Genomic DNA, 13,608 nt, shown 5'->3' on the forward strand with positions numbered 1-13,608 from the left:
AACACTTGTCTTCCAACTTTATTAGCATCCACGGCTGGGTAGCAGGATGGGGTGGGGAGATCAGGACTTGGGAGAACAGGTGGCTGGCACTGTTGTTTAAGAAACAGGTTGAGCTGGATGGGTGGTGCACACCTTGAATCCCAGCACTCAAAGAGACAGACAGGCAGATCTCTGTGAGTTCAAAGCTAGCCTGCTCTATCTAGGGATAGCCAGCCAGAGTTGCATGGTGTGAACTCTGTCTCAAAAAAATAAAAAATAAAAAAAATAAAAAAGCCAGGTGTGGTGGCACATGCCTTTAATTCCAGCACTTGGTTTCTTTTCTTTTCTTTTCTTTTCTTTTTTTCTTTCTTCTTCTTCTATTATTTTCCTTCGAGACACGGTTTCTCTGTATAGCCTTGGCTGTCTTGGACTCACCTTATAGACCAGGCTGGCCTTGAATAATTCCAGCACTTGGGAGGCAGAGGCAAGCAGATCACTGTGAGTTCGAGGCCAGCCTGGTCTATAAGCGAGTCCAGGACAGCCATAGTTACAGAGAAACCTTGTCTCAAAAAAACCAACCAAACAAACAAAAAGACCAAACAAAAGAAAAAGGAAAGAAAGAAAGAAAAAAGGAAAACACAGGTCCTTATGCAACTTCAAGGTACAAGGTGAGGAACTTGGGGTAGAGGAGAAAAAAATTTCTTCCTACCAATAGCTGGAAACTCAGGCTGGAGTCTGGGTCCAACACCAGCAGCAGTGGATGACAAGATTCACACCACAGGGACAGACTTCTCACATTTTTGCTTGTTAGCTTAGCCTTTAATGGCTGAGCCATCTCTCCAGCCTGGAGACAGACTTCTAAGACCTATATAGCTGACACCCTAGGTAGAAGAACTGAGCTAAGGCCTGTGTGGAAAACACGGCAGGGCAGGCACTGTGCACTCAGCAGGGCCAGGCCAGCTAGCAGCCAGTCAGTGTCCTGCAGGCCCCTGGGACAGGGGTCATTCTAGTCACTGGCTCTGTCAGCAGCTCCCGCAGGGAGTAGCGGCAGTGAGCGGTCATTTGAGAAGTTTCACAGAGAGGTGGATGTGAACGTCACAGAGGAAGATGTCCATAAGGTCTCGGCTCACCTCCTGTGCAATCTGGGAGATCAAGAGGCCCTTCTGACCAATCAGGATCCGCTGCAGGTGGGGAAAAGAGAGGCACAAGGTTCTGCTCTCTGACCTCACAGACAGGAAGCAAGCCCTGGTTAACCCTGCTGCCCCTCTTCTGAGCCTGCCCTCACTTACCACGTGAGATTCTTTGGGCACCAGAAGGTTCTGATGGATCACTAGCTCCCCACTTGGTCCTTCCTCCCAGATCACTGTCTTCTGCAGAAGGAGACATCATGACTAGTCAGGCAGGCTCATCTCTGGGTCTCTTGGTACCCACCTGTTCCAAGTGTGTACTGGAATACAGGCCCTGGGTCCTTTCGCTCTGGCCACACCTGCTGTACATAGTAGGGCACCTCTTCAGGCAGGTGCTCTAGGAGCTTCTCTCGGATTGTATTAGCACAGATCTCTTCAGGGGTCTGGCTCGTGAGGACCCCACTGTGGAACTCCCAGGGTCCTGGCCGAGCCTGTGCCAGAAGGTACTGCTGCGGGTACAAAGGAAGAGTGGGCACATTTATGCACGCATGCTTCTAGGAGAAAACACGGACTGTCCTGTTAGCTGACCTTAAAATTGCTAAGGCTGGCAAACTCTTGATCCTACTTTAGCCTGACAAGCCCTGGCCTGTGTCAGTGAGCTACTACAGCATACTGTAATGCCCCCTGCCCCCTTTTTTTCTGTTTTTTCCAGACAGGGTTTCTCTGTGTAGCCTTGGTTGGTCTGGACTCTGTAGACCAGGCTGGCCTTGAACTCACAGGGATCCACCTGCCTCTGCCTCCCTGAGTGCTGGGATCAAAGGTGTGCGCCACCACACCTGGCCCCTCGAACTTCCAATTTTAAATGCTAGAAATACACGTGTGCACCCCCATGTCCAGTTTATGTTACACACTACTCAAGCATTCTACCAACTGAGATACAGCCCTAACTTTAGTTTTGGTCTCTCTATGCAGGTTGGCTGGCCTAGAACTCACAATGGAGATCAGGATGGCCTCATACTGAGTACTGCTTCTGCCTCTGCCTCCTGAGTGCTAGGATAACAGGGGTGTTGTGCCACCACACCTGGCTGTTTTAGGTTTCATGACAGGGTCTACTGTAACTGACGCTCCTCTTGGATTCACTCTGTAGTTGAAGATGACCTTGAACTCCTGACCCTCCTGCCTTGACCTTCTGAGTGCTGGGGTTACAAACACAAATTTCCATAACCACATTTTTGTTTGTCTTTTAAAAGACAGAATCTTAGTCTATAGTCAGGCTGGTGTGGGTGAGGCCTGTCTTAACATGGCAGAAGTGATGGAGTACAGGGTAGGCTAACTGACCTTTAATGTGTTCACATCCTTGGTGTTTAGTGCGGATAACATGAAGATCTCCTGGAAGTGGGGCCATCCAATTCTCTGAGGGTTTCTCACTGTGTGTGTATTCGGGTCCTGAGTGGCAGGGCTGGGGGAGTGGGTGCCAGGGCGTGAGTGCAAGGCTGGCTGGATATTGAGCTTCTTGCCATTGACTACGCCTTCTGTGAGGGCTGCTGTCAGCTCTAGAAGAACTGACTTCTGCTTCAAGCAATCCACCTGGATTGTGGAATGAACAAAGCACACGGCGAGGTGAGAGACGGAACCCTGGAAGGAAAACTTCCTCAGGTGGGCAGGACTTACCTTGTTTAAGACAAGGATGCTCGGGACCTGGGAGAACTGGGTCAAGCAGCGCAGCACCTGGGGGTTTAGCTGGCTCCTGGTCCACTTGTCTGACACGTCCACAAGAACCACAACTAGAAGGTGTCAGGGCAGACAAAAGAGGAGACTGTGACCTTCTTCCTGACCCACAGCAAATTCCTGACTTTCGGTCTTGGCCAGACCCCAGTTCCCAAACTCCCAGGAATGAAAGGTTCTGTGAACAGGGCTTCAGGACTTTAGTCTGAGTCTAACCAAAGTCAGCAGATTCCATGCTCTTCCATGGATCTTCCAACAAAGAGAGTTCCAGGTGGTGCCTAAAGGACAAACGTGTCAGTCAGGAAGGGTCCAGGGACTGATCTTTTTTTGTTTTGTTTTGTTTTTCAAGACAGGGTTTCTCTGTGTAGCCTTGGCTGTCCTGGACTAACTTTGTAGACCAGGCTGGCCTCGAACTCACAGAGATCCAGTTGTCCCTGCCTCACAAGTACTGGGATTATAAGCGTACGCCACCACACCCGGCTCCCCTTTCCTTTTTTTAATCACCGCACCCAACATCTGTTCCCACAGGCAATACCTCTTCTGTTTAACAGGACTGATGATGCCAGGTGTGTCAAGCAGAATCTAGAATTGGGAAAATACCAAAAGAAAAGACTTAGTGGGTACAAAGGCCACACACACACACTCACTTTAGACTCTAGGATTCAACCTGGGGCTCTATTCATATTAGGTAAGTTTTTTTGTTTTGTTTTTGGTTTTTCGAGACAGACTTTCTCTGTGTAACCTTGGCTGTCCTGGACTCACTTTGTAGCCCAGGCTGGCCTCGAACTCACAGTGATCCACCTGCCTCTGCCTCTCGAGTGCTGGGGTCACAGGCGTGCGCCACCATGCTCGGCTTAGGTAAGTATTTTAACATTAAATTTGCAGAGTCACAAGAAGCCTCCCCGCCCCTCTCCATTTTATCAGGTCTCACTTGTAGTCCTGCCTATACTGGAATTCACTATGTGGAACATACCAGCCTTGAACTCAGAGATTCACCTGCTTCTGCCTCCCATGTGCTGGGGTTAAAGATGTGTGCCACCACACATAGCTAGGAAAAGGCCATCTTTGATATTACTATCCTGCCTGTCCTTCACGGACAAGCTGTTACCAACATAAGATTTCTTACCCTTTAGCACTGTTTTAATGAGACCCCAAAGGAAGAGGATGACTATGGGTAGATGAAGGATTAATGCTGGAGATGTGGCTAAATGCTCGGGTAGCTCTCAAGAGCCCCTGGGTTAGCTGGGAGTTGTGGCGCACACCTTTAATCCCAGCACTTGGGAGGCAGAGGCTGGTGGATCGCTGTAAGTTCGAGGCCAGCCTGGTCTACAAAGCGAGTCTAGGACAGCCAAGGCTACACAGAGAAACCTCGTCTCAAAAAACCAAAAGAGGCCCTGGGTTAGATCCTCAGCACTGCACAAAATAACAATCAGAAAACCAGCTAGCCGTGGTGGCGCACGCCTTTAATCCCAGCACTCGGGAGGCAGAGGCAGGCAGATCTCTGTGAGTTCGAGGCCAGCCTGGTCTACAAAGTGACTCCAGAACAGCCAGAATTACAAGAGAAACCCTGTCTTAAAAAAAAAAAAAAAAAAAAAAAAAAACCACAAACAAACAAAAAAAGAAACAGAAAATGATAGCAAGCACAGAGTACAATGTTGAATTCAATTCAGCTTTATTTATATGACAGATGTGTCATATCTGGTGTCACATACCTATAATCCCAGCATTTACAAGGCAGAGACAAGAGGATCATTTCAAGTTCAAGGAAAGATTGACCCTACAAATTGAGTTCAGTGTTAGGCAGGGCTACATGGTAAAACTGTCTCTAAATGGGAAAATACAAAAAAAATTCAGAGCTGGGCATGTGGTAGCTCTTCTATCCACCACTGGAGAAACTCAAGCCATCTCTGGTTATATAGGGAGACCCGCCTGGGTTACATGAGACTGTCTCAAATCAAAGGATGGGATGGCTCAGGGGTAAACATGTGTGCTGTCAAGCCTGACAAACTGATTTTGGTGCCCAGGACCCACAGGGTGACAAAAGAGAAGTGAATCCTAAAAGTTGCCCTCTGACCGCCACAAAGCACATGGCACAAGAGCACCCACACACATAACCTCAGAACAGAGGGCAAAGGTAGAGAAAGAACTCCATGGAGCCTTACGCCCTCATCCACTAACCTACAAAATTCTTTTCTTTGTCATGTGTATAGGTTTGAGGGGAGGTGGTTTGTTTGATTTTTGTTTTGTTGGTTTTTCCTTTTTTGTTTTTTTTTTGAGACAAGGTTTTTCTGTGTAGCCCTGGCTGTCCTGGACTCCCTTTATAGACCAGGCTGACTTCAAACTCACAGAGATCCGCCTGCCTCTGCCTCCCAAGTGCTGGGATTAAAAGCATGCACCATCATGCCCAGCCTTGTTGGTTTTTCAAGACAGTTTCTCAGTATAGCTCCCCTGGAACTTGGTGTAGACCAGGCTGTCCTCAAACTCAGAGATTCTGCTGCCTCTGCCTCCCAATGCTGGGATTAAAGGTGTGTGCCACTATACTGCCCAGCAGGGTCTTGTTTTTTGTTGTTGTCATTGCGACAGGGTGTCTCCGTGTAGCCCTTGGCTGTTCTGGAACTCACTCTGTAGACCAAGTCAGCTTGGAACTCACAGCTCCGCCTGCCTCTGTCTCCCAATGCTGGGATTAAAGGTGTGCATCACCACACCTGGCAGCAGGGTTTTTTTCCCCTTTAAGGCTAGGTAAGAGGGAAATGCTTAGCTTCACATTCTGTCTTGTTTGCAAACCTTCTGCAGGTACCTACCAGCTGGGTCTCCTTCTCTGTGACGACCCCCAGAGCTTGACATCGAGTGGTGTGAACCTTCTTCGAGACAGGAAACACCTTCCAGGAAGAAAGAAGTCCCAGTGAGATCTCATCTCTCTCCCAGGCCATCCATGAAAAAAAAACAAGTGACAGAAAAACAAACATGTTCTTCCAGAGGACCTAGATTCCTAGTACCCAAGTGGTGGCTCACAGCTGTCTCTTTTTTTTTTTTCTTTCTTCCTTTACTTTTTTTTTAAGGTTTATTTATTATTATGTATATAGTGCTCTGCTTGCATGCAGGCAAGAAGAGGGTATCAGATCACACTATCGGTGGTTGTGAGCTATCATGTGGTTGCTTAGGACCTCTGGAAGAGCAGACAGTGCTATTAACCACTGAGCCGTCTCTCTAGCCCCCTCTAACTACAGTTTCCAACATCTTTTTCTGGCCTCTGTAGGCACCAGGCACATAAGCAGTACACAGACATACATGTAGGCAAAACAGCCACACACACAAAAATAATGTTTAGAAATGGAGGTGTAGGGTTGGGATGAAGTGTGGCATACTTTACGGCCCAGCAGCTGATTGGAGAGTGTTGACTTCCCTGCATTTGGGGCTCCCAGGAGGACCACTCGGAGGACCCGTGGATTCTCAGGCATGTCGGGAGTATGGACCAAGAGCACATTCTGCTCATCTGTGTTAAGATGGAAACAGGAGTGATATATTGGAACCTAGACTGCACTAGACCCTCAGCTCCGACACCCAAGGAAGAAATGACAATGAAAGATTAGTAGCCGGGCAGTGGTGGCATACACCTTTAATCCCAGCACTTGGGAGGCAGAGGCAGGCAGATCTCTGTGAGTTCGAGGCCAGCCTGGTCTACAAAGTGAGTCCAGGACAGCCAAGTACTACACAGAGAAACCCAGTTTAGAAAAACCACAAAAGAAGAAAAAGAAGAAGAAGAAGAAGAAGAAGAAAAAGAAAAAGAAGAAGAGGAGAAAGATAGATAGATAGATAGATAGATAGATAGATAGATTATTACACCATGCTGAAGCCACCCATTCCCAACTCTGAGACTAGCTTGGCATTTAATTTTGTATTTTTAATTCATCAGGTTACCTAACCTATCTTTAAGCCCTTTGGTTTTCTCATCTGTAATGTGGAATCCCATTAGCATTATCGACAAATAACTTTTTTTTCACAATGACAACTGTGTGGGAAAAAAAAATTGCTCAACATAGGCTGGGCATTGTGATATACTTGTAAACATAGCTCTTTAGAGGCTTAAGCAAGAGTGGATTGCTTTTGAGTCCCAGGCCAGCCTGGGCTGTATAACTAGACCCTGTCTCAAAAAGCAAAATCACCACACTAAATTATACCAGAAAAACACCGCTTTAGAAAATGGATGTAGTGGCTTGAACTTGAACTCCCAGCGTGCAGGAGGCTGGGGATAGTGCGCACCCTGAGACAGAGTGAAACTCTGTCTCAACATCACATCCTGAGGAAAACAGCATGGACTAGAGTCTGGCAGGTCACTAGACAATGTTAGCTGCAATACAGCATCATCAGGAGAGACTGAGAATGTTTGCAGGACCTTCATAGCAGCATTAGCAGGGTACCACAGTCAGAGTTGAAGAGAGATTTCTGGAGCTGGAGATCCTGCTGCCTCCACCTCCCCAGTGGGGGGGACTACAGGCATGCACCATGAGGTCGGGCTTAATTTAGACTCTTGACAAGTAGATGGGGCTCAGTGTTTCACCGACACTGCTTGGTATGTGAGGACAGAGGGAGACAACTTTGCCTTGCCTAATGATCTTCTGTTAATTTCTTCCAAGGCAGGGTTTTTATGTGGATAGTCCTGGCTGTCTTGGACTCACTTTGTAGACCAGGCTCCAAAACTCACAAAGATCCACCCGCCTCTGCCTCCAGACTGCTGGGATTAAAGGTGTGTGCTACCACAGCCCAGCTTGCCTAAAGATTTTTGATGAGCATTACTGATTGTGAGCAACATAGGTTTCGTCACTTTTTTTTTTTTTTGTTTTTCGAGACAGGGTTTCTCTGTGTAACCTTGGCTGTCCTGGACTCACTTTGTAGACCAGGCTGGCCTCGAACTCACAGAGATCCAGTTGTCCCTGCCTCACGAGTACTGGGATTAAGGGCCTGAGCCACCATGCTCGGCTTTCTTCACATTCTTAAACTCTTTGCTTATTTATATATTTGAGGTGTTTGTTTGTTTTTTTTGAGAAAGGGTTTCTCAGTGTAGCCTTGGCTGTCCTGGACTCACTTTGTAGACCAAGCTGGCCTTGAACTCACAGCAATCCACCTGTCTCTGCCTCCCAAGTGCTGAGATTAAAGGCGTGCACCACCACGCCCAGCTATTATTTGGTTTTTTCAATACATGGTTTCTTTGGCCATCCTGGACTCACTTTGTAGACCAGGCTGGCCTTGAACTCACTGTGATTCGCCTGCCTCTGCCTCACAGAGTGCTAGGATTACAGGCGTGCACCATCGCGCCTGGCTCCAACTCTTTATGTTGTTGTTTTTATATTTGTGTGTGTCGGGGCGACCTTATGGAAGCCATAGTAAAACTTTCTGGAGTTGCTTCTCTCTTTCCACCATATGGGCCCCCAGGATTGAACTCAGGCTGCCAAGCAACAAGCGCCTTTATCTGCTAGGCTATTTCACAGACCCTCGGTCTCAAACTCTTTAACAGCCTTCACTACTTGTCTCACGTTGGGCTCAGATTAATTTTCTATTAAATGAGAGATGCTAAACTGATACGCCCCGAGACAGGGGGATTTCACCACAGATACATGATTTCCACTGTTAAAACCATCAGAGGCCGGCCATGGCGAACACCTGGTAATCCCAACACTCCAGAGGCTGCCGCTGGTAAGATCCAAACCCCAAGCCAAGTTTGGGCTACACAGGAAGCCCTGTCATAAAACAGAACACCTGCAACTCACACAGCTGGGCCCTTTACCTCTGTGCACCGACACCGCGGGGATGCTCGGAGCCAACGACCTGTCAGGCTGAGGGAATCCAAGGATACGGTCCAAGGCGGAGTCTTGACCGTAACGACTTGATGCCGAGGCCAGGAGGGGACCAGAGGAAGCGGCGCCCACGACACGGGACACGCACCTCACCTGGCTACCGAGGAGCGAGCCGGGCGGAGCAACCCACCCCGTCCCTGCACGCGGGGCCACCTGCCAGGCCCCCAACAAAACCCGAACGAGCCCAGCGCACTGCCGCCTGGGGGTAGCCATTTTGCCGCAATGCACTCTGGTACCGACCAGAAGCGCGCTACGATTGGACGGAGAGGCTCGCAGACCAACGAGTAGAAACCTAGATGGGCCCAAACAGAAGCGAGGCACACGGGATTTCCTGGGAGGCGTAGGTAGACACTCTCTCCAGAGGCTAGGGAAAGGCAAAGTGGTGTTGTCTTTACTGTCTCTGTGAGTATAACGAGCGTCTTGGACTCCCCTATATATAATTTTTCCCTCTGAAACTTTTGTAAAACAGCCTTTTAGCCTTGTCTTCTGGATGACAACATTTCTTGTCGACATTCCAAGTGGCGGACACCTCCTGGTGCCTGAAGAGGAGAAGAAACTCTCATGATTCTGGGAGTGGACGTGGGAAAGAGCACTAGGGCACATTTCACAGGGAAGATTTTTTTTTTTTAAGTGCAACCCTGCAGGATTCTTTCTTATTTCCTCTTTGGCTGTGTTTTAGTTCTATGTGGCAGCCTTAGTTAGGCTTACTATAGCTGTGAATGAAACACCAAAACCAAAAGTGACTTGGGGTGGAAAGGATTTATTTGGCTTACATATCTTGAATCAGAATCCACTGAGGGAACCCAAGGAAAGAACTCAAACCTGGCAGGAGCCTGGAGGCAGGAGCAGATGCAGAGGCCGTGGATAGCTACTACTTACTGGCTTGCTCAACCTGCTTTTTTTTTATTTTTTAACTTTTAGTTTTCGAGAAGGGCTTCTCTGTGTAACAGCCCTGGCTGTCCTGAAACTCTCTTTGTAGACCAGGCTAGCCTTGAACTCACAGAGATCCACCTGCCTCTGCCTCAAGGCATGTGCCACCACACCCAGCTTCAGCTCGCTTGCTTTTTTTTTTTTTTTTTAATTTAATATGTATAGTGTTCTGCCTGCAAGCACACCTGCAGGCCAGAAGCAGACATCAGATCCCAGTATAGATGGTTGTGAGCCACTATGTGGTTGCTGGGAATTGAACTCAGGACCTCTGGAAGAGCAGTCAGTGCTCTTAACCTCTAAGCCCTGACTCTCCAACCCCTAGCCTGCTTTCTTTTCTTTCTTTCTTTCTTTTTTTTTTCCAGCCTGCTTTCTTAAAACACCCAGGACCACCAGGCCAGGGATGGCAGCACACACAATGGTCATGAGCCTACTGTCCGAGGTGAAGACAGTTGGCTCCTGAAAGTTGTCCTCACATTTCATACACATGGCAGAGAGAGAGAGAGACCCGGAGCTTTCAAATTAGGGGACTGGTGATGTAACTCAGTTGGTAGAGTCCTTTCCAGCATACAGGAAGCCCTGGGAAGGAAGGAGAGAAGAGAGAAATGGTGAAGCCATTCAGCCACCCAGGACCTCCCAGGGTGCCATAGCAGCCAGGGGAACTTGGCTTTCCTTGGGTTTTGTGGCTTTAAGCGTTCCTTGTCCTTTCAAGCCCCTGAAACTCCCCCACCCCCTCCACCCCTCTGCACCTTTTGTGGAGATTAGTCAAAGTCTTGAAACATGTAGAGGTGCTGAGTCCCTCCCCGCTGCTTCCCTCCCTCCCTCCCTCTGTGTATGTGTGGCACATTAGTAATCTGACAGGAAGTTGCAGTAAAGTGCCTTGGTGAAAGCATAAATGAAGTGAGTTTAAGAGACAATGCAGAGGTTGGTTGTGGTGGCGCACGCCTTTTATCCCAGCACTCGGGAGGCAGAGGCAGAAGGATCTCTGAGTTCGAGGCCAGCCTGGTCTACAGAGTGAGTCCAGGACAGCCAGGGCTACACAGAGAGACCCTGTCTGGAAAAACAAAAAACAGGGAGAGAGAGAGAGAGAGAGACAGAGACAGAGAGAGAGAGAGAGAGAGAGGGAGGGAGAGAGAATGCAATTGGAGCTGGGGTAGAGTTAGTTAAGGTAGCTGGTTCATACATGTAATTCCAGCACTTGGGAATCTGACACAGGAGGATTTCTCTGAGTTCAAGGGCACCTTGGGCTACATAGTGAGTGGAACCTATGTAACAAAAAGAGAGCAAAACAGCCCCTCCCTGAACACCCATAAAACGACAGACTGGGGATGTGGCTCAGCTGCTAGAGTATTTACCTAAAAAGCACAAAACTCTCAGCTAGATCCTGCCACCACAAAAGGGTGCGGTGGAACAAACCTCTAACCCAGCACCCAAGAGGTGCAGGTGGGCTGGGTGTGGTGGCGTACGATTTTAGTCCCAGCACTCGGGAGGCAGAGACAGTCAGATTGCTGTGAGTTCGAGGCCAGCTTGGTCTACAAAGTCAGTCCAGGACAGCCAAGGCTACACAGAAAAACTCCGTCTCAGAAAAGTAAAAAAATAAAAATAAAAAGAGAGAAGCTGGGCGTGGTGGCGCACACCTTTAATCCCAGCACTTGGGAGGCAGAGACAGATGGATCGCTGTGAGTTCGAGTCCAGCCTAGTTTACAAAGCGAGTCCAGGACAGCCAAGGCTACGCAGAGAGACCCTGACTTGAAGAGAGAGAGAGAGAGGGAGAGAAAGAGAGAGCGTGCTATGGAGGTGGGAGATTCAGAATGTCAAGGTCATGTTTAACTACAAAACAAGTTCAAGGCAGGCCTGGGATACCTGAGACTTATCTTTTATTTTATTTATTCATTCATTCATTCATTCATTTGGTCTTTTGAGACAGGTCATCTCTGTGTAACCCTGGCTGCCCTGGAATTCACTCTTTCTAAGTCAGGCTGGCCAGAGGCAGAGGCAGGCAAATTTCTGTGAGTTCGAGGACAGCCTGGTCTACAAAGCAAGTCCAGGACAGGACAGCCCAGTTTACACAGAGAGACCCTGTAATGAAAACCCAAAACCAAACCAAAAATATTTTTTTTATTTGCTAATGGTAGTGACTCAGTATATAGGGGGAAAAACTGAATTTTTAAAAAACTATTTATTTATTATGTATATAGTATGCATCAGGTCACATTATAGATGGTTGTGAGCCACCATGTGGTTGCTGGGAATTGAACTCAGGACCTCTGGAAGAGCAGTCAGTGCTCTTAACCTCTGAGCCATCTCTCCAGCCCCCCAAAACTTGAATTTTTATCCAGGACAGAACTTGACAAGTAGAGAACGAACTGCCCGCCTGTTGTTAAAGGAATGGTGTCCAGAGACTTCTGACTGACACAGAGTTAACAGAGCTGGAAAAGCCAGCGTAACTGACAGTTTGCAAAGGGAACAGAGTTCCAGCTTTTTTCTGTTCATGGAAGAAACAGGCTTCTTTGGAACATTCGATTCTGCGTGTTCTCTGGGCATATGGGTGCCCAGACAACAAGATGGTACTAAACACAGGAGACAACCAGCAATTAGAAAAACTAGCCTGGCACAGTAACAGGCACCTTTAATCTCAATACTTGGAGGCAGAGGTAGTTGGATCCCTGAGTTTGAGACTAGCCTGGTCTACAAAGTAAGTTCCAGAACAGTCTGGGCTATACTGAGAAACCCTGTCTCAAAAAAAAAAAAAAAAGAAAAGAAAAGAAAAGAAAAGAAAAAAAGAAAGTGAGTCTGGTGGTGTATTCCTTCTATACCAGAAATCTGTTTTCTGTTTTGTTTTGTTTGTTTGTTTGTTTGTTTGCTTTTTCGAGATAGTGTTTCTTTGTGTAAGCATTGGCTGTCCTGGACTTACTTTGTAGATGAGGCTGGCCTCGAATTCATAGTGATCCACCTGCCTCTGCCTCCGAGTGCTGGGATTAAAGGCGTGTGCCACCATGCCTGTCTTATATTTTTTAAGATATATAGGTGTGTGTGTGTATATATATATATTTACAGATATATGGTTTATTATTTTTTCCCAGACATGTTCTCACCATGTAGTCCTAGCTGGCCTGGAACTAACTTTGCCTCCTGGATGCTGGGACTAAAGGCATGGCCCAGTATGCCCAGCTGGGATTTATTCTAGTTTTAAACATGTGTACATATGCCACAAGCGTGTGGGTACCTGGAGGCCAGAGGTGTCCAATTTCCTGACGCTGAGGTTACAGGCAGTTGTCAGCTAACTGATGTAGGTACTGGGATTTGAACTCTGTTCCTTCTGAAAGAGTAATGCATGCTCATAAACGCCGGGCCACATCCTTCTAATCTGTGATGTGTTATTGTTTGCACTTTTGGGCACTCAACACAGGGTTTCTCAATACATTATGAAAATATTCTCCCACTGAGTTACAACTCCAAACATTTCCTTTCTTTCCTAAGGTTCTGTTATATAGTCCAGGCTGAGCTGGAACTGAATGTGTAGCCCAGGCTGACCTCAAATTTGCATAGATTCTTCTGTCTCTGTCCCCCAAGTGTTGGAATTATAGACAGATGCCACTGTTAGCCAGGGCCAGACCATTTTGTACAGCTCCTCCATTTTGGTTGTGCTGAGTCAACCCCAGTAACTACAGTAAGTTGGTTCCTAGAAGTAAATTAACTTCTTGCTAGTTTCTTGACTGCCCTGCCCATGGATACCAAGTAATGGCCAGGCAGGAGATTTGTTTGTTTGTTTATTTATTTATTTATCTGGTTGGTTGGTTGTGGTTTTTCTTTTTTCTTTTTCTTTCTTTTGGTTTTTCCAGACAGGGTCTCTCTGTATGTAGCCTTGACTGTCCTGGATTCACTTTGTAGACCAGGCTGGCCTTGAACTCACAGCAATCCACCTGCCTCTGCCTCCTGAGTGCTGGGATTAAAGACATGCTTCACCACCACTTTTGGCTAGGAAAGATATTTACTGA

The 13,608-nt window shown here is 47.5% G+C and overlaps 1 protein-coding gene across 1 annotated transcript; it reads right to left on the bottom strand.

Moving 5' to 3' along the window:
• Nucleotides 1–8,929, bottom strand: ERAL1 (Era like 12S mitochondrial rRNA chaperone 1). The gene is made up of 10 exons (XM_084747975.1): nt 8,614–8,929; nt 6,197–6,324; nt 5,633–5,710; nt 3,367–3,413; nt 3,048–3,109; nt 2,778–2,890; nt 2,445–2,693; nt 1,466–1,615; nt 1,269–1,349; nt 1–1,160 (listed from the first exon to the last, which is right to left on the bottom strand). Exons 1-10 carry the CDS (start codon nt 8,894–8,896, stop codon nt 1,038–1,040), a joined length of 1,314 nt encoding a protein of 437 aa, XP_084604101.1. The 5' UTR covers nt 8,897–8,929; the 3' UTR covers nt 1–1,037.
• Between the last annotated feature and the right edge of the window lie 4,679 nt (nt 8,930–13,608).

This window comes from Acomys minous (genome assembly GCF_964271855.1).
Source record: "Acomys minous genome assembly, chromosome: 12".
Lineage (NCBI taxonomy): Eukaryota > Metazoa > Chordata > Mammalia > Rodentia > Muridae > Acomys > Acomys minous.